Consider the following 19,287-nt stretch of genomic DNA (forward strand, 5'->3'; position numbering starts at 1 on the left):
GAGAGAGAAGGATACTACTTTGAAATAGTCATAGAAGTGAGACTTGTTTGAAGCAGTCAACAAAGTTAATTTGAAAACGTTTCTTGGAAGGAAATGAGTTGTCAACGTGTCTCCAAGATTAGTTCTTAAGTTTTTGTACCCAGATTAACTCGGTATTCAAAACGAGCGAGAGCGTGGGAACGAGACGTCAAGAACTTGAAAATGAAACGTGGCGATTACAAGCCCTAGTTTCCATGGTGGCAGCACAAGTGAAGGCCCCCTTCCATAAGTTCCTATGAATCAGCTACCCGTTTTCTTAGCCGGGGTTTCCCGCTTAAGCGAGAGTCTGTAGTTGTCTTCCTCGGAGTTAAAAGAAGCGTTTAGGAGAAAGTGTCTGACAAACGGACGGCTAACGAAGTCGTACTGAATTGCAGCGATCTGGTAAGCCCATAATTGTTTCTCCGTACCTGAGTAGTAACAAAACAAAAAAAATAAGAGAAAGAAATAAGTTACAACTTAAGTACTTAGTCATGAAACATCTCACTTTGTATGACCCAACTGGCTCATTCATAACCAATCTTAGACAGATTTCCGATGCATGAAATGACTAAGAGTATATAAAGGACCTACCCCCGCGATGATATGCTAGTCCACCGCAAAGAGTCTTGCCTCCCCCTCCACCCACCCTACCCCAGCAGTTCATCAAGTTACTCTGACAGTTCGCCAGTACCCATTTTAATCTCAAAGGGAGACGAGTGAAGAGTGTTGCCCTGGAGCACTACGCAAATGCTCACGTTACCGGGCCTAATTTGATCATGGAAAGTAGCAAAATCCCACTGCTCATAGATCAGCAGTTACTACAGTTACTGATCTTACTATTACTAATAATCCAATTGTTAGGAGACATTTTGCCTACTCACCTGATTGTAACTCGTGACTGCTGGTCGGTGGCGAATAATTCGTCACTGAGCTGTAACTGGAGGAGACGACTTCGATCTGAGGGGATCTGTCGAGGGGGCTTGGGCTGAGTTCTGGGGAGAGCCTGCCACCTTCCTCTACTGACGGACTACTTTGAGATTTAGCCAGTTCTTTGAATTTTACACTGTTTGAGTTCTCCGCGACTGATAAAGTGCTCAGACTGACGGTGAGTTTTTCATTGGAAGGTCCCCGTGAAACCCTTCCTTCCTTCACTGACTGACTACTCGGCGTTCTTCGAACCAGTCCCTTTAGAAACGCTCGGCGACTCTCGTTCGATTTGGTCTCCGACAAACGCCTATTAGGCTTCTTCGAAAACGACACCCCATTATGATTCGAAGAAGTTTCAGAAAGTCTCCTCAACAGAGAAGGTTTACTGGAAGTGCGCGCGTTACCATTCCTCGCACTCCGAGGACTATCATTCAGCGAGCACGTGCTGTTGATCACCGAATCTGTACTCGAAGTCATAACTTTATGAGTATCGCCATCAGGAATGTCTAAAACCTCAGCACTATTGTTCCTGCTACGATTCAACATGACACCACTATCATTTATACTCTGTCGGTTGTGAAACCGCCATAGTTTGCTGCGTGACGGCGTCCGCTTCACTTTAGCGGTCCGCTTATCATTTGAATCCACCGTGACACTTTCTTTGTCACGCGGTGAGCTCTGTTCGTCAGATGACACATTCACGTTGTTTACACTGAGACTGGTTATGCTATTGCGTTTTGGAGTTTCACCGTTGATTATGGCTCCATCCGTCCTATCGAGTTTACAGTTTCGTGCCGACAGCGGAGATTGTTTACCTCCTTTCACACCGTTTTTTCCTTTATAAGCCAAGTATGTGTGAGTCTGGGCAATTTCCGTTAAAAAGTTTCCAAGGAATGGTATACAAGGGCCGTTTTCCAAACAAGCGGAGAGTTCTGCACGATACAGCCTGAAATTCTCACTTTCTCCCATGAGAATAGATAGGTCTCGAAATTTCCTGAGAAGTAAAACGACGATACAAAAATTAACAAACATGTGTAACCAAACCGAAAAAAAAAAAACAAGCAAACAAATTATGCGACATGTGATGTTCGCCCTACTCCACTTCACTCAAAAAGCCTTCGTCAAAATCTATGTCCGATCCCACACCTCTGAAGAAAACATTCATTCCAATTGAAGAGAATCTTACTTTTTCTTCTTTGAAGGCACTTCTTTCCAGGTATCTTTCAGTCTGTAGACGGGTGTGGACTGGAGACCAGCCAAAAGAGCCTTGAGAGAATTGAAGTTTCCCAAAAGTTGGCACTTTTCGGCGATCTGGGAAAAGGAACGTATTCAAGAAAACATGAAAAAAGAAGATAAAAAACAACAACACGCGATAACGACTGAGAACTAAAGAAGAACTGTGAAATCGTAGATACCTGGATGACTTTAGAGATTGCTCTGGCCCGTCCTGGAGTTGTTTCCTGAGAGAGAACTTCAGACGCAGCTAAAAGGGCGATGCGGTTGAAAAACTCCACCATTGCCATCACATTTGGGGAAGTCACGTACTGCAATGAACAATAAAAAACTCAACAATGACCAACAGAAACAAGCTCGTTTATTTGGCTCGTCCTAGCGTTTGTCCACCTGGTCGATCGTTAATCCGCTCGTTTTTCGCCTCATATTCGTTCGTTTTTCACCTTATATTCGTTCGTACACTCGCCGTCTGTAATCGTTTATTTTTTAGCATATTGTCTCTCATTTACTTGCTGACTTGTTTGTTGATTCACTCACCCATCTCTACAGAATGAAAGAGTGGAAATACACTAGATTTACTCCTTGAGATTCCACTGATCTTCGTAGATCGAATAAAGATCTGTTGTTGTCACAACATGCTGAAAAACTTTTTGACAATAAACTTATTACTGAGTTTCTTTCTTGTTCTCTTTGGACATAAGCGTTTCTCCCTTGCTATGAAAAAAGCAACAAACCACCACACATACGTAAAACAAGCTGTGTGCGGCGCATGAAAACAGGTTTTCACGCTACCTCCAGTATCACTTTAACACGTGTACCAGGACATCATCGCGCTGAAAAAAGGTGAACACCGATGAGATCTATTTCTTTACCTTATCTTTAGTCATCCACCCACAGTTGGCCAGCTCAGGCCAAGGAATTCTGACAAATAGTTCTTTGTCAATGAGTGTGATTTCTCGCGCAAACAGCGAAGCGTCTATATCGACGAGGCGCTGAGAGAGATCTGGGGAAGAACTGTCCACTGAGTCGGGGCTCTGAGGAATCTCGCCTGTTGGACTGGTTGCCTGGTTACTTATTTCTTCTTCTTGAGAAGTGGCCTTGAATATTGGAGACAAAATTTTCTTGACCAGCTTCTTCTTTTTCATGCTTCCTATAACACAGAACAAGAAGAATAGCGTTAGATCAAAAATTGGCGAAGACTAAAAAGAATTATAGCAAACCCTAAGAGACTCTTATTTACGCACCCGAAAGCAAATTGCATGTGACCGAAAGTACCCGAAAGTACCCGAAATCCTCCAAAAGCTGACGATAATCCTACGTAAGCCCAGAATCCTTCAAGATCTTAGTAGTAACAGAATACAATGCTGTTGCTTTCAGTTAATTCGTAATTGATTTAACCGCAATCTTATCGCAAAAATGATTATTTCGGTTTAATTTTTCATGACTCGATGGTTTGCACATTCATCTTTCCTCATTCCTTGTACACAAAGAAACAAAAAATATTGAAAGGGGATTGGCTCCTACAAGACGAGCCGATACATTTCATGAGATGATTGGTGCAAAGTTCGTCTGAATGCGTAAAATTACAGGCATTACCATTCAGTGATCTACGGTTTGAGTTCATTGAGTGACGCAAGTGTTACCATGAAATACATGTGCTTCTTAAAGTTCAAGTTTTTTAGATTAAGCGGCTCCTGATCATGCGATGTAGAAATTTTCATCAGAATAACAAAATTTATTCGGGATTTAACTGAAATTGCTTAACTTGGCGTTGTGATTGGTCAATAAAACTCGACCCAGTCTCTTGAGCAATTGGACGCAAAACTAGGGCCAACCGTGTTTTAGTCATACGCACTGCCAGCAATTCTGAGATAGTCTGCTTCTGTTTACCGCGGGTTCTCACAAGGTCCCTGTGACATACACATCTATTTTTGGAAATGCCTGGCCGCTGCGATTTCTTATCGCTGGTTTTACGGCATTCAGTCTAAAGTCACTTTCAAAAATTCTTCTACTGTGAAAAAAATCTACAATTCCACTTCTCGTTGGAATCCTTTGAGAACCAAACAAAAGTTATGATGGCGGTGTGTGCAGCTAAAACAAAGCCCATATCCTGTGCCAAATCTGTCTTACTGTGTAAAATAGTTTGCTTTTGCGAGCAAGATTTGTCTGGACACGTCCCTAAAAATCCTTTCCTTTGTTTTAAAATATCAAGGCTCGCTAGAGGCTGGAAAATCGAATTGCACCACTGAACAACTAGTTCCTACCTATAATTCCACTTAAAAGGAAAAAAAATTGTATTTCTTTATAAGCCTTTCAGATCCAAAGATTGAAAAGGTCAAACTGTCGCGAAGTTTCCTTGTGTCAGAAAACATTATTCGTGAGGATTTCGAAAGGAATTGAAGAAAAGGTATTTCAACGAAAACGTTTGCCCCAATTCTCCAGCATTTCGTCGCAATCAATTGCCAATGCTAGGTACTTTAGTTAAAAAATCCTACAAAAACACGAATACTTCTTTTGTGCTACGTTACTTCCTTCCAAGTTATTGGGGTCATGTTCTCAGACAAATACGTGACTGGTGGGCTCCCAGATAAACACCTGTTTTGATCCGCGCAGCGGCGACTTACCTTACAACTCGTGAACCACAAAAAAATGAATAAACAAATAAAAAACTTAAAACTCCTCGTTCCTTCCGATTTACACCAAAAATGATCGAAGTTAATGTTTCTTTAACAACGGCCAACAAATTCCAAAAATATACCCTGGATAATTCGTTATCAAACATTTTTAAGAATACAGTGAACTGAGAAAAATTATCGCCATGAAAAGAATCACGTCAACGCAAAGGACCATGATTTTTACATACCTGGGATAATATTAAAATCAACCGCATTTATACTGAGTTTTTGCTCAAAGCTCCTTCATTGCGTCGAGCGAGTGGCCTTTTTAAACAGTTTTCCTTTGATCTAGACGTCCCGTGATATTTTAAGCTCACCATTGTCAATTCTACCAACTAAGATTTTTTCCCAAATAAAGCTTTGCTCTAAGTTTAGACTAGTTCTGTGCCGCCCGTCGCATCACGCAAGCGTCACGCGCAAAATGAGCTGAAACTGATCGTTTCGTCACGTCCGATAAATCACGTTACAGGCGTGACAGATTCAAGTCCATTGCGTGTCGGTGTTCAGACTACGCGAAGTTTGCCGCCTGACAAAAGCATGCGAAACAAGATCTGGCGTGATTCTTTGAAAAAATTTCCCGCGGGCAGATAAATTTGATGACAAGTAAGTTTACACATTAACCAAAACGTCCGCGAACGATCCCTTCCCTTGTACGCGAGGATTGATAAAACCCAGTAAAAAACGAAAAATCTAGACACGAGTATATTCATTGTCTCATTTGTATACATTTGTGATATTTGTTTGTACAGGTTTCTACGAGCGATCGTGTCGCATTTAATTAAAGGACACGGCAGTTTTCCAAAATTAATTTCATACGAGAAGACGATGAATTATTATGCCGTTGACTGGAAAAAATTAAATTATTAATTCAGATTTGTCACAATTCAAAACTTGTTCTCGAGTATGAACGTCGTTCGACGTTCAAAGTCGTCAAAATAATAAAACCAACATCGATTTGTGTAAAAACCGCACACTTTAGGCCCCGGTAGTTCGAAGGTCGGATAAAGCTTTCCACTAGATAAACCTCTATCCGGTGGATACCGCAGTACGTTTTGGTAACACTTATCCGATGGATAACGAGTTATCCGCTCTTTGAACAACCGAGCCCAGAAGTTCACAAATGCCTAACACTAACACCAAACAATATTCCAATGAAGCCGATTGAAATATTGTAGCATACGATCAAAGATAACCGCTTAAGAGAGAATTTTAAGATATCTACATTGTACTTAAGCAACAAATACATTTCCGAATATGCTCACTTCTACTTCGAAGATGTAAATTAACGCACTGCGCCACTGGTACGGTGAAGCCAAACATTTGGAAAAAGCAGTACCTCCCGCTACCACCTTCAACAGTTCTGCTGTGTTGGTGGCGGCAAATATTACAATAGCACAGGACAGTGGGTTGCAAATTGTATTGTCTGTTGATTTTCCGCTAAGCACTTTTAATCCACACAGAATGATCGTGAAATTTCTTCAGTCACGAAAACTTTGATTAGGTCATGTTTTCTTCATTAACCTCACTGCTAGAGGCCGGTGAATAATGGCAGTTTAATCTTATTTGCGTTTTTACGTTGGTTTACAATTGGAGAAACAAATCGTTTCAGAAAATACGTGAGAATACGCAAGAGTCACCATTAATCAAAACAACTACGAGAGCGGAACCGTCTCGGTAACACAAAAATGATGATTACGTCAAGAACTGAGGCGTTCTTCAGAGGAAAGTTTGACAAAAGAAAAACCCTGAACTCGTTATTTTTCTTTCCACAAGCTTGATACCTAACTTACGCCCGAATATTCTTTTGCGATGTGTAACATTGGCCTTGGTTGAGAAAGTTCCGGAAACGCTAGTTAAGTTAGAGAAACGACTTACACCTAGGCATAAATTAGGATGATAATTAACAACCTTGAGTCAATAAGTATAAAGTTAATGCTTCGAAGCTAACCCTTGACAAATTACATTGAGAGTCACCGGTGTTAAACACAGTGTAGAATAGTCTCGAGTCTCCCGACAGGCCATTCAACACTCCACTCAAATCAGCAATTATTTGAAAAAAAATTGTGGGAGGATTAAAAGCCATTTTTTCCAAAAAAGCCCAAGGGCCTATCTGAAAAAATTTATTCGTCACAAACTGATGTAAAATTGTTAAGGAATCAAAAGAGGCAAAAATGACACGAAAACGAGAACACTAAAAACAAAGGCAAAAACAAAGCACAACTTATGGCATAACATGCAAAAAAGAGAACTTGCCAGAAACTTATTTGGCATAACATTAACTCTTTGAAAACGTGTGGTAAAAAACTGTTGCAAGTCAGTAAAGACATTATTGAATTATCAACATCCCCAAAGATTGTTTAAGAAATACTCAAGCGCTCGTCATATTTGAATTTTGAAAAATAATGAAAATAACTTACCACTATAAGAGAAACTGGGTTTTCCGATTGGAGTCGTTTCCATGGCGGGATCTTAGGAAAGATAAAGAAAAAAGTTTCAATGCAATGTATAATATTTACATAACCCAAACACAACGAAAAAACGCACTGCAAATATCGAAAAGTAAAAATTCATACATTTTTTCTACATTTCGTAACAGCACTAACAACCCATAGGCCTAGATAATTTCGAATGTTTCCTTTATTCTTTCATCCTGAAATTTGAAATATTTGACATTGTTTCATCATGGACCAACAATACATTTGTAAGAATTCTTTAATTTATAGTTAACAGCTACTTATAATATCAATGTTTTTTCCGATTCTTGCATCGGAGAATTCCTTACAGTTTAACACTCAAAATCCAACTTCACCCAGTCAATAGACTTCACATGTGATCCTCAGTATCTTTTCCAATTATTGCAAATTACACAGACCAACTGTTACAAATTTATCCTACAAAATCCTGCCTTACTTGCTAAACTGAACAATAATCACAATTTCTTTTTAAATCCACCCCTTCTGTTTACCATGTTTCAAACGAAGTTGACACGTGTGCAAAAAACGTCTGCCCCTCTCGTGTGGCCGTTTGATACTTGCGTAATGTAACAAGTTAAATACTATGCAGATTCTCTTACCAGCCATGGATCGAATGTCGACACAAGAGTAAAAATCCAGGCAAATTCAGTTGCATTTAAGCCACCACACTAGGGCTGAAAGCATTTTGTATTTTCTTTTGTGCTGTAAAGGGGCAGCAGGAAAAAATACCCAAACATTGAATCTCATTTCCTTTTCAGACACAGTACCGTTATAGCTCTCATATGATACTATAAGCAAAATCTTATAGACGTCTCCTGAACCACTCGAGATCAAAGGGAGGAAAGAAAAACTGAAACTATTGGGTGTTACCTTTGAGCAAGTGCCAGTTAATTGGGACACTCATATTGATTATCTACTTAGTAAGGCCAGCAGTAGGTTGTATATTTTAAGAATATGTAAACTGATTATGGCTACTCTATTGAGAATTTGGACTTATTTTTCAAAGTTTGATTCTTTCAGTTTTTACATATCCTATTGAGGTCTGGGGGTGCGCTTTTTATAGTAAATATTTAAGTAGAATTGATAAGCTCTTTGCCAGGTGTTATAAGTTGGGTTACTGTTTAAAGCAGCACAGTATCTTGGATATAGAGATAAGAAATTATGGCAAAGGATCTCTTCCACCAACACTGCGTTGAGCGATCTCTTACCTCCCAAGAGAACACGGCAGTTGAGAACTAGGCCGCATAATTATATTTTACCTAAGGTTCAGACAAGCCGTTTTAAATCAGTTTTTATTAATAGATGTCTTTTCAATAGTAATTAATACCTTTTCCTTTTCCTTATTCATTCCATTCATGTTAATTGTTGCACGTCTGTTTGCACAATAATTCTTAATAAAGACCTTTATTATTATTATTATTAGGACAAAACTGAAACTGGATGTAAACCTTTTCATCAAATTTATGCTTCTTTCAAATTGAACGGAACATTCTATCTCCACGAAAGCCCTCCTAACAAAAAGCAAACAACAACAACAACAACATAAAAACGTTTCCTGCCAATGTCTCAATTGAATACTGTAACAATAAATTCTCAAAACAAAGGTTTGAAAAATCAGTGGATGTTAGTTTTAATGGAGAACCATTAGAATTCCAAAATGCACACTAAATCTTTGAATGCTATATCATTAAATTACATGCTTCAGTTCTGCAGCTTAAAGAAACTGAAAGATTTAATAAAAGACAAATAACTGAACTATAAGAGCAGGAAAACCCCATGGACGAAAAAAAACTTAAACTTCCTGACGTGAATAAAATTGTAATTTATTGTAAAGGCTTCTCCTTGGCAAATAGACAATAATGGACTCACATGCAGACCTCCCCCTACTTTTTCATTTCTTTTATACTATTTACACTGTGAAAATAAATATGTTCTGAGGTGAACTGTTTTGAAATCTCTCACGAAAGGTCAAATGAAAATGCCGAGATGACAAGAATCTTTCAACATTGTACAACAGCAGGACGATATTGTATTACAGAATTTGTACTTTAAAAACCAGCTAGAACTTGAGTAATATCACTGAGTATTTCACGTCGAAAAATTCTAACATACAGCATCTAAATTTATGTGAATAGCATACAACACAGCCCTACACATAATTTCTGAACAATGCCACGGATAAACACAAAACCTGTAGACAATTGCTCGGAGAATAACTGCTTTTTCAGAGATCTACCTTTAAGAAAGAGGAGCTAGTTTAGTGCTACAGGTTTGTGTTCTAATTTCTCGCACTCAGTTTAGAGATATTTAACACATATGGACTTAATCAAAACAAGAGACTAGCAGCAAACTGAGACAATATCTCACTATGGGATTTTAAGAAGAAGCGAGGCATTATTACGTAAAAACCTTATCATTTTTAATAAACAATAACCTGTTATCTACATCCCCGAGCACATGGACTGGAATTTGCAAGAAAAACAAATGCATAAAATCACATTATATTGTTGCCACCACTGATATTTGAAAGTTTCAGCACCGTTCATTCTACAAGCAAATTAAACCTAAAGGCTTGCTCTGAATTTTATTGCCTATCGTGTAATTATAAGTCACAACTGGGGCAAGGGGATTTCTGTGATGTCTTTCATAACCAAAAAATTGAGAGACATTTAACACATACATGTGTGAACTTAATCAAAACAAGAAGCCAGCAGGAACTGAAACAATATCTTGCAACTGGATTGTTTAAGAAGGAATAAGGCCTCAATATTTTCATTTATTCCTTAGGAAAAAACCTAATATCAATGACAAGAAACTGCTATCTACATCTACAAGTAGATGGTTTGGAATTTGCAAGAAAAACAAATGTTAAAGTCACATTATAGTAAAGCCTCAACTGATATTTGAAATTCATTCATGCCAAACCTGATCTGATCACATCACAACTGAAGCAAGAAGATTAGAAGAAGATATTAGTGATGTCTTTCACAACGGGAAATTACAATCAATTAGATATTTCTTCGCAGTTCTGGACCCGTGTGGGCTGATTTTCTTTGAATTCAAGACTTTCTTATCAATTTGAATTGTTGATATTAAAAAAAAAACTGCTGCAAGGCTTCAGTACAAATTGGCTGTAAAACGATTTGAAGCCTACTCATTCTTATAGAGGTCAACGCTTTGTTGCAACTGGTCAAAATGAAGTCATGTAAGAAAAATATTTTTACTCTAGAGAAAACGAATCAAACATCTCACCTGTACCATCATTCAGAAAGTTGAAATAACACAGAGGTATTGAAAAGCAGAAAGGATTTTCCAGCAGTTCATTCTCAGAAGAAAACTCCATACAAGAATGGTTGAGTATATAGGTCTTCCTTGAACCAGACCACATTTCAGCCACATCTAATGACCTAGAAGCTTTGATTTTGGCAATGAGGTCATTAAAAAAATCAGGAATCAAGAAAGAATGCATCAAAGATCAGCGTGGTTGAGTTTCAAAGTAAAACTGAAAGGTCATTTTTTACGACATAGTAAAAGAACAGTCGGTGTTCCCTGTCGTGCGTGATATCCGAAACTGCCGGTTGTTTCGATTTCAAAACATCATGCAATGATCTAATCAAGTTGGTATTCGATCCTTCTAATGCATTTAGCTTTGATTCCTTGTCACTCTGACATATGACATTCCCACATAAGGCTTGCTCGTCTTTATTTTTGATGGTTCAGATTACCCTTAAGTTCAAATGAAACAATCCTTTACTACAGCTGATTTCTTAAGATTTAAGAACTATGATCATTTTTGTCTTGAGAAAGGCTTCAATTTTGTGTATGTCTTTTCTCAATCAAAATATTTTCCTGATGAAGACCAGAAAACCATCCTTTGGCATCCTTTTCTACGGATTCAGGAAGGATGAGAAAACCTCAGTGACAAAACAGGATAAAACATCAGAACTTGCATACCAACAATAACTGGACCTCCCTCAGACTTCCCACAATTCTTGAGAGGTTTAGAATTCTCATTCAGAAAAGAACAACATTCACTGGATCATGAACATTTAACCCCTACACCACAACTGCTCTGACTGGCGGCGAATTAACCAATTAAATATACTAAATATGATATACAGGGTTCTAACATGCAATGCTCACAAAACTTTAAAAGCTTCAATTTCAACTAATTCTAGTCTCCTGACTCTCTGCCATACAATTCTTGATGTTAGTTGGGAGAATTTGGTATTCAATCAACTGATTATCCCCTAATCGATATTTTTCTTTATTCTCATCACTTGTCGGCTTGGTATTGTATGGATATCAAGAGGAGAAATTCTATCTTGGTCACTCACTGGAGCATAGAGCAGTCCCCTGATCCCTGCATACTTCATTGCACAGGTCAATAAAAAGCAGCTTATTAGAACCTGTACATCAAACTCTTGAGGAAGGGCATTAAAAAAAAAAAAAAAAAAAAAAAAAAAAACAATGGGGAAGGGCAAAAAAAAAAACAAAAAAAACAATGGGATTTCTTTTTTTTTGGCTGACTTCTACTGACACGCACAGCGGATTATGCTCAGAAAGAGGAAATGTTGGTAATATGACTCTTTTGCAATTGCATCTGCCAAGTTGAAACACAGTTAAAGGTCAGAAATTCCAGTTTCAGAACTAAACCAGTGGATAATAAAAGCAAAGTTCAATAACAGACACCATCCTTTCGATAGCTTTGAAAGTTAATGACAATTGCACCCTAAGATTACCTGTCCAACATTAAACTTAGAAACGCTTTGGGTAACAGAAAAACAAACAATGCTGGTACAATACTGGTACCACATCGAAAAAAAAGACCACACAGTCAGTAAGATTTTCATAAAGCAACTTCACCTACTTATGGCTATTCTTAGTAACAAAATAATTAAATATTGGTAAGTAGTCATAATGGAAATTTTAGTTAGATAACTTTAATTTCATATTGGCCACACATGATATTCTTTGACACTGCTCCCTCATATCTTGTTTGTCACAAAACCGACCTGAAGAATGATTACTGAAAAAGCAAAATATCATGATATTGCAAAAATAAAGTTTCTAACAGTTTGGATTCCAACAATTGTTCCCAAATTACTCCAATTATTTAATCTGAAGTCTATGAAACCTCCTGATAGAGAATTATATTTCATCTTGTACGAAAAATTGCAGAGCCTGGCTTAATAATGATCTCAAATCAGTGTTGCAAAAAGTGTGAAAGCCAATAGCTGTTTAGAAAAAACATTTAGTGATACACTCAAGCTGCAGGGGACAACACAATATATTAAATAAAATATAGAATTTGATACTCAGTGTTCTCAGTCGTCTGTGGCTACATTTAATACCGGTATATTATATCACTGACTCAAGCGGTGCTGGCAAAGACAATATGGATCAAAATGCCATGTAACATAAATGTCTACAGCAGAATGATTCTACTGCTACATTGATAACATGCAGAGTGGGAGCTCTCAGCATTAGGAACAAGGGGTATAACCTAAGAACTATGACCAGCATCAAAACTGATTTCCAAGCAGTGTGATTTTTTGGAACCTCTTATTACTTGACTGTCTTTCTCTCCATCTACTGTAAACACTTTTTTTCATTTTCAAATTCCTCAACCAAATTTCCGACCACACTGGAACAAAGATACAATGTAAGGGCACCTAAATAATAATCTATTGATTATTTTATATGTTGGTGCCAGCCTTTTGGACTCTTTTTCAGTTTGTTATCAATATAACCTGTATAATCTACAGTCTCCTCTGATATCACATTTTTATTATTTTCCAACACAAACTCTTTCATCTGCTTGCATAACTTAGACTGACACAAAAAGCTACATTAAATGTCTTTACATCAACCTCTTAAAGTGCCTATAACCCCCAAAAATTTTTTTGGCCATATTAAATCTCTCTATTGCACTGAGCAAAATGCCGCAAAAATTTTTGTGTTTGGTTAAAACTGCAATTTTTTATGATTTTTCAAAGTTGAGCATAGTTTTCAAACGACCAAGTGAACCAGAGACTGGGGCCAGTGACGTCATTCCAGGCCATTGGCAGTGGGGCTCCGATTCAATCTCAGTCAATATTATACGTTCCCAACAAGATGAAACCTTCGTTAAAGCCTGATCTGGTAAATTTTTCTCACCTCTCTCTTACTTCACTCGCTTTCAGCTGATTTCATTTCCTCCGACATTCCACGCGTGATCAGTTGGAAAGATGCAAATTCCAACTCCATCTTTTTGCAACCTTCATTGCATAGTCTTGCTAGTCAGGAGCATAAAACATGACTGAATAATCTTCTTCTTGGAAGTGGTTGGAACACATGGTCGAGTATTTTGTGGGCTTCCAATGTGCACGCTTCAATTGCACAAAGTCAACCCACTTCTTTCTTCTATTTTTTTTCTCTGGGTCATCTGCCCCATAAAAAGGTATCGGATGAAGTGCTATATTCTTTTTTCTTTGTTGGGAGTGTTGCTACACCTGAAAACAACGCACTTCTCAGGCATATCCATCAAGATACTTCATCCAGTCCTTGAAGCAAACTCATTGGAAAGCCTGGAATGATGTTACAAACTGTGCTCGACCCAGACCCATCTTGATAATTCCGTGCCTAGGTCATGTTTTGAAAAAATGCGATTTTCCACGACTTTGAAAATTCATAAAAAATCAGGATTTTAACTAAACACAAAAATTTTTGCAGCATTTTGCTCAGTGCAATAGAGAGATTTAATATGGTCAAAAAATTTTTGGGGGTTAAAGGCACTTTAAGCTAACAAAAATCCATTGTATTCAACCCTTGGATGACAATAGAATCATAGTGTGAATTACTTTCATGAGAAGTTTAACTAATGGCTCTTGAAAAATAATAGATTTAAAGTACACCCTGAGAGCCAAGGGATACTTTTGAGATTATTTAAACAAGAAAGATGTTTAGAAGCACACCATAAAATTGATGAATAAATAATATACAGTGCATGCATACTACATGTAAGAAGTGTTCTCCTTTTAAGGCAGTACAGAGTAACCCCTAAAATGTACCACCCATATTATAAGTACATGTACCTCTCATTACTGCCTTAAAAATTACTTGGAATTCTTGAAAATTTAATAGGTAAAAGGGTTGCTCTTTGAAATTTTTTTAACCTGTCATGCTTAGATAAGGGAAAAAACAGCTGAGAGCAAAATGAAAAGTGCCTTTAACATTCTAAATCCTTCAAAAAATTCACTCACAATTGACTTATCCTGCATACAAACTCTCCAAGGTTTTGAGAAGTAAAGACCTTCTATTCACTTCCTTTACCAAGAATGAAATTTTCAGTTTTAGAGAGTTTCTGTTGTGGAAAGTAAAAGGTAAATGTCCACATGACTCATAGTTTTGAAACACTAGCTTTTGCTAACAAACAACTTCATTCGAGAAGGCATTTACAGGTGAAATCAAGTTATCTCCTTTCTAGGAAATCGTAAGTTGATTGACTTGTTTCAGTTTCCATGGCACTTAAATGCATTTACACCAATTTGTTAAAATTGAACAAACTAGAAATTTCATCAAAAACAATTCAGTCTGCTTTTGTTTGTATAGACCAATAGAACATTTTAAAGGCCTGAATACTTTTCTCTTCATTAATTTCCATTCAATTTGTTAATACATAAATAAATCTGTTTATAACTCAGTGTGTCTTGCTTTTGGGTTTGCACTAATCAAATCTTGTCTTCCTGACAAAAAATTCTTCATTTCTTGTTACCACTTCAATAACAAAATTCATAAGCAAAGCAACGAAAAACCAAAAGAATAACAGAGAAAATACCTTCTCTAAGTAGAAAACAACAACATCTGTTGAAACAAAGTGACTTAACATGGAGTTTCACTGGAAAATCTGAAATCCGTAGAGGTTAACACCCAGGCTCCTGGCTCCAGTTGTTCAAAGGGCAGATAGTGCTATCCAATGGATAAATCACTATCCAGCAGATAAGTGTTACCAAAACATACTGCGCCATCCACTGGATAGTGTTATCCATCCTTCGAACAACTGGGGCCTGGTGTTTTTTTTCTTTAACCCATTAATGGCCGCAGCTTTTGTGAAAAACTGTGTTTTGAAGCTAGTCAAGCAGATTTCGGGTCACTGTTGTGGTTTTAAAAGCTCAAACTTACCAAAAACTCATTGACAGCTCGTACACTCAACGGCCTTTCGATATAAATGCAAAATGGTGGCCTGAAAATCTCGGGCATGCGCAGAAAGCAAAATTTGGTGATAGTTTTTGGGTTGAAAAGTAATGCCCCACCTACGACTTTTACTTTTCTCTCTTTCTCCTGCCCCTTTTTTCCCCTTTCCTTGCCTGAAGTTTCTCCTCACTTGCTGGAAATTTAGTAAGCTTCATTTTGGTGTAGAGATTTTTTAGGAAACTACTCATTATTTTCAAACCACATGCTCAGAAAGGTAGGTGGGTAATGGAACAAGATTTTCATGCAGATTTTCAGGTCAAAGTTACATGGTTTTTTGGCTTTTTCTCCAATCTCCTTCACTCAATTGCACTCATTCTGGTATCGTTTGTAAAATATTTTCAACCTGTTCAAGTACGTGCTCAAAGTGGGGCTCCAGGGTTAAAAGTGATGATGTCACAAGGTGTAGAAAGGGTGTGGGTTCACATGGGTGCATACGGGCGCACTGGACGTCAATAGGTTAAAGAACTTCTAATAGAAGATTAAAACTTAACAAATGTAACTTATCAAAAGCAGGAATGACCTGGTGTGTCTGATATAGAGATAAATGCCACATCGTCCAAGCAGTCAAAGAGAGTGATCACAGTGTAAATTGATGAATGACTAATTGTGACTGGGTCACTGACAGATGACTTTCACAACACATTGTCGACTTGGTAACTCAAACATGCACTTATAGGAAAGGGTTGAGATACCAACAACAATTGAAAATAACTTACCAGTAATCAGAATAAATAAGTCTTGATACCTTTGCAAAATAATTGGTTAAAAAATTTTTCATTCCTTTGGAGATCCTAATTAATATATATATATACCAGTAACTGCGCAAAAACACACTCAATGTTGTTAAAGGAAATAGAAGATTTTGAGCTTTAAATAACACTCTTAACAATCTTAAAGGCAACATATATCACTTATTCCTTAAATGCCTTAGAAGTGGAAGTTGAAAGGAATATGTTATCTGTTTTTCACAGTGGGTCAGACAAAAACATCTGAGTCTCCTGCAAGGATTTTTATCTTTTAGACTATGCACTCCATTGCCCTGCTATTGAGTTATAGAGAAGCTGGTGGTGTGCCAGTCTACCTATTACAATAGGTTCAAAAAGGAAAAGCTTCCTGCCTGCTGATGGGATCAACAATGTCCAAAGCATTGTGCATGTAAACATATGTGGAAAAAGAAGTTTCTCCAAAAACTTTTACCATTAAAAACAGTATTTTAATATAAGCAGTAAAGCTGATTGTTTAATTATCTGGTCTATTCATTTGTGGGCTGAAACAACAGTTAGGCGAAAGAAGAATCTGGAGATAACTGACTGACTGTGTTTTTTAAGAAGAGAGTAGCTGTAATGCTGTTAGTCACAACGTCTGGATGAGTAAATCCTAGTGACACTAATAGCTCACACAATTCATGACGTCTAACATTTCAATGACATGTTTCATTTTTTGAACTCGAGACAGACCTTCAATTTCAGATGCTTGGTGCATCCTAAATTCTCTAAGTTTTCAGTATGTTTGGAAATCTTTGCAGAAAGTTACAAGAAATTAAAAACTTGGTAAATCCATACTGATCACTTTCTGGTACTAACCTTTCTTGCTTTGAGCTGGTGATGTTACTGTTCTTTGCTCATCATTGGTTGATATTGCTCCAGTTCCTTTGTCTTTTGGTGAAGTTGAAAAAATGCTGCCTAATCCACCACGGCGAGCAAGTCCAGCTATGCCATTTGGTGCTAATTCACAATCTGTAATGCTTGAAGAATTTTCGTCATCATGTTTGATACTATCAAAGTCTTTTGATGAATCATCATCTCCTGTCAGTTGTGCTTTTAACTTTGGTCTCTTCTTAGATAAGATAGTCCAAAACCTTCTAATTTTTTCTTTACGAGGCGGTTGACTGCCGTCAATCAAATCCACAGCCATATCATCTTTGAAGTCTAACTGCCTTGCTACCCCAACCTTCCTTCTCCTCTCTGAAGCTGGATGAGGAATGTGCGACAAATCGGTTCTCTTGGAAGAAGGCAAAGACTCTGATCTCCTTTCAATTTGGTTAACACCGCGAGATGAATCTGTCTTTTTTGGGCTGACTGAAGCATCTGGTGTTTTGGTTTCATGAGTATTATTTGCTAATATGTCTTCCTCAATTGACTCCTGCTTGCCAAAAGTTGGGCTCCGGCAACCTGTTCTTGTTCCAGAGTCTGATGGCATGGGGATCCTGTTAGCCTCACTATTCATGGCAACATTAAGGGAGTGTTTGCGACGGTGCTTGGGCGTGGTCAGGGTATCCCAAGATGGTACATCCCCATATTTACTCCTCCTCACAAAATTAAGATTAGTAGGATGAGACCGCAGATTTTCTACTTTCTGCTGTAACGTGGTGAGGGTTTCATATTTATTGTGCCCCTCACGTTGTAGTAACGTGGAAGAGTTCAACACTTGGCTTGGACAGGCTACGCTACTTTGACCCCGTGTCCTCCAGGCGGGATTTTTCAAATCTGAATCCACACAAACATTCTTCAAGTCCTTCACGTCTGGCAACGATGGACATCGAAAAGATTTCGCAAGAGATAATCTAGGATGCGAGTTCGACCTATACAACGATTCTGCAGTGAAACTATCGGAAAGATCGTCCACATGGATTTTTTCCAAAACGCCCACAGGCTTAGGAAAACGGCAGACGTGTTTTTGGCAAGTAGCTTGTCTACGTACTCTGCTCGGGTTGAACATCGACATAGACCACATGGAAATTGTACGATCGACTGAGAGAGTCAAAGCGTATCCCGGCATCTGAATGTCTTCCCCATCGTCTTCCTCGCTGTAATCATCAGAGTCGGAGTCACCTTCCATTTCGCAGATGTTACTCGATGGGATCACATGATACCCTTGGGGTTCTTCCACGCTGAAGCTCCGTAGCCACTTCGGCCAGACCTCTTCCTTGCCGCAGAGTTCGTACCTTTTCCACGACGAAGCTTCCTTACTCCACTTAGCTTTGAAAGTAAACGGACTTCCCTGGCAAACCTTCATGTTCACATCTGAACGCAGAAATTTCGTAACTGTTTTGGCTGACTCGTACTGAAGCACATGAGTATCCGATTCCCTGCGATCTCTCATCTCTTTGACAAAAACAAACTCATCCGTCAATAAAATATGAACCGGTTTAGAATAGTGAAGCTGGCTGTTCAGCTCCAGAAATTCGCTTTCAATCAAAACTTTGTCCTCCGTGATCGCGTAGCTTGCCGTTCCACTGCGCAGCGCTGAACGGATGTTGTTATTTGTGCCACACAAACTTTGCTCGACATCCGAGGCCATTTTCTCCTGTCCTTGATTTAAACTCAGGGCCTCCTTAAGTTATGAAACAATGTTTTTGACATAACGCACACACCTCTGAAATAAGATAGGGCTTCGATTGTATTCTCCCACAGATAGCCCATGCCGTGTAAACAGAATGAATAGCTTTCCTCAGCCATCTTGTTGTCCTAATTTATGTTAATTATTCATGTTTATGACGTAAGGTGCGTCATGAATAATTAACCTGTCACAAATCTTTGACGAGCTTAACATGGACCACAGCATAAACTAAATTCAGATTTTCGACACCTCTGCCTTATACAAATTTAAAGTACAGTAGGAGATGTAATCAAAACAATAACTTTTTAAAATTAATTTCATGAATATGTTGTGGCAGATAAAACGAAATAGCTAAAAAAAAAAAAAATCAGTAAGAGAAGGTTAGC

At 38.1% G+C, this 19,287-nt stretch overlaps 1 protein-coding gene across 1 annotated transcript; it reads right to left on the minus strand.

The window, feature by feature from the left end:
• Positions 1-86: 86 nt before the first annotated feature.
• LOC111320382 (uncharacterized) lies at positions 87-19,039 on the minus strand. The gene is made up of 7 exons (XM_022923056.2): positions 17,146-19,039; positions 7,271-7,321; positions 3,051-3,328; positions 2,361-2,489; positions 2,132-2,256; positions 900-1,939; positions 87-446 (listed from the first exon to the last, which is right to left on the minus strand). The coding sequence occupies exons 1-7, from the start codon at positions 18,860-18,862 to the stop codon at positions 280-282; spliced, it is 3,507 nt and encodes a 1,168-aa protein (XP_022778791.2). The 5' UTR covers positions 18,863-19,039; the 3' UTR covers positions 87-279.
• Between the last annotated feature and the right edge of the window lie 248 nt (positions 19,040-19,287).

This window comes from Stylophora pistillata, chromosome 10, assembly GCF_964205215.1.
Source record: "Stylophora pistillata chromosome 10, jaStyPist1.2, whole genome shotgun sequence".
Classification (NCBI taxonomy): domain Eukaryota; kingdom Metazoa; phylum Cnidaria; class Anthozoa; order Scleractinia; family Pocilloporidae; genus Stylophora; species Stylophora pistillata.

Coding starts and splice junctions, on each gene's coding strand:
- LOC111320382 (XM_022923056.2), bottom strand. CDS start 18,862: ATGGCCTCGGATGTCGAGCAAAGTTTGTGTGGCACAAATAACAACATC. Junction 2,490..3,050: donor GGTGGATGACTAAAGATAAG/GTAAAGAAATAG, acceptor TGTTCATTGCAG/TACGTGACTTCCCCAAATGT. Junction 1,940..2,131: donor GTGCCTTCAAAGAAGAAAAA/GTAAGATTCTCT, acceptor TTTACTTCTCAG/GAAATTTCGAGACCTATCTA.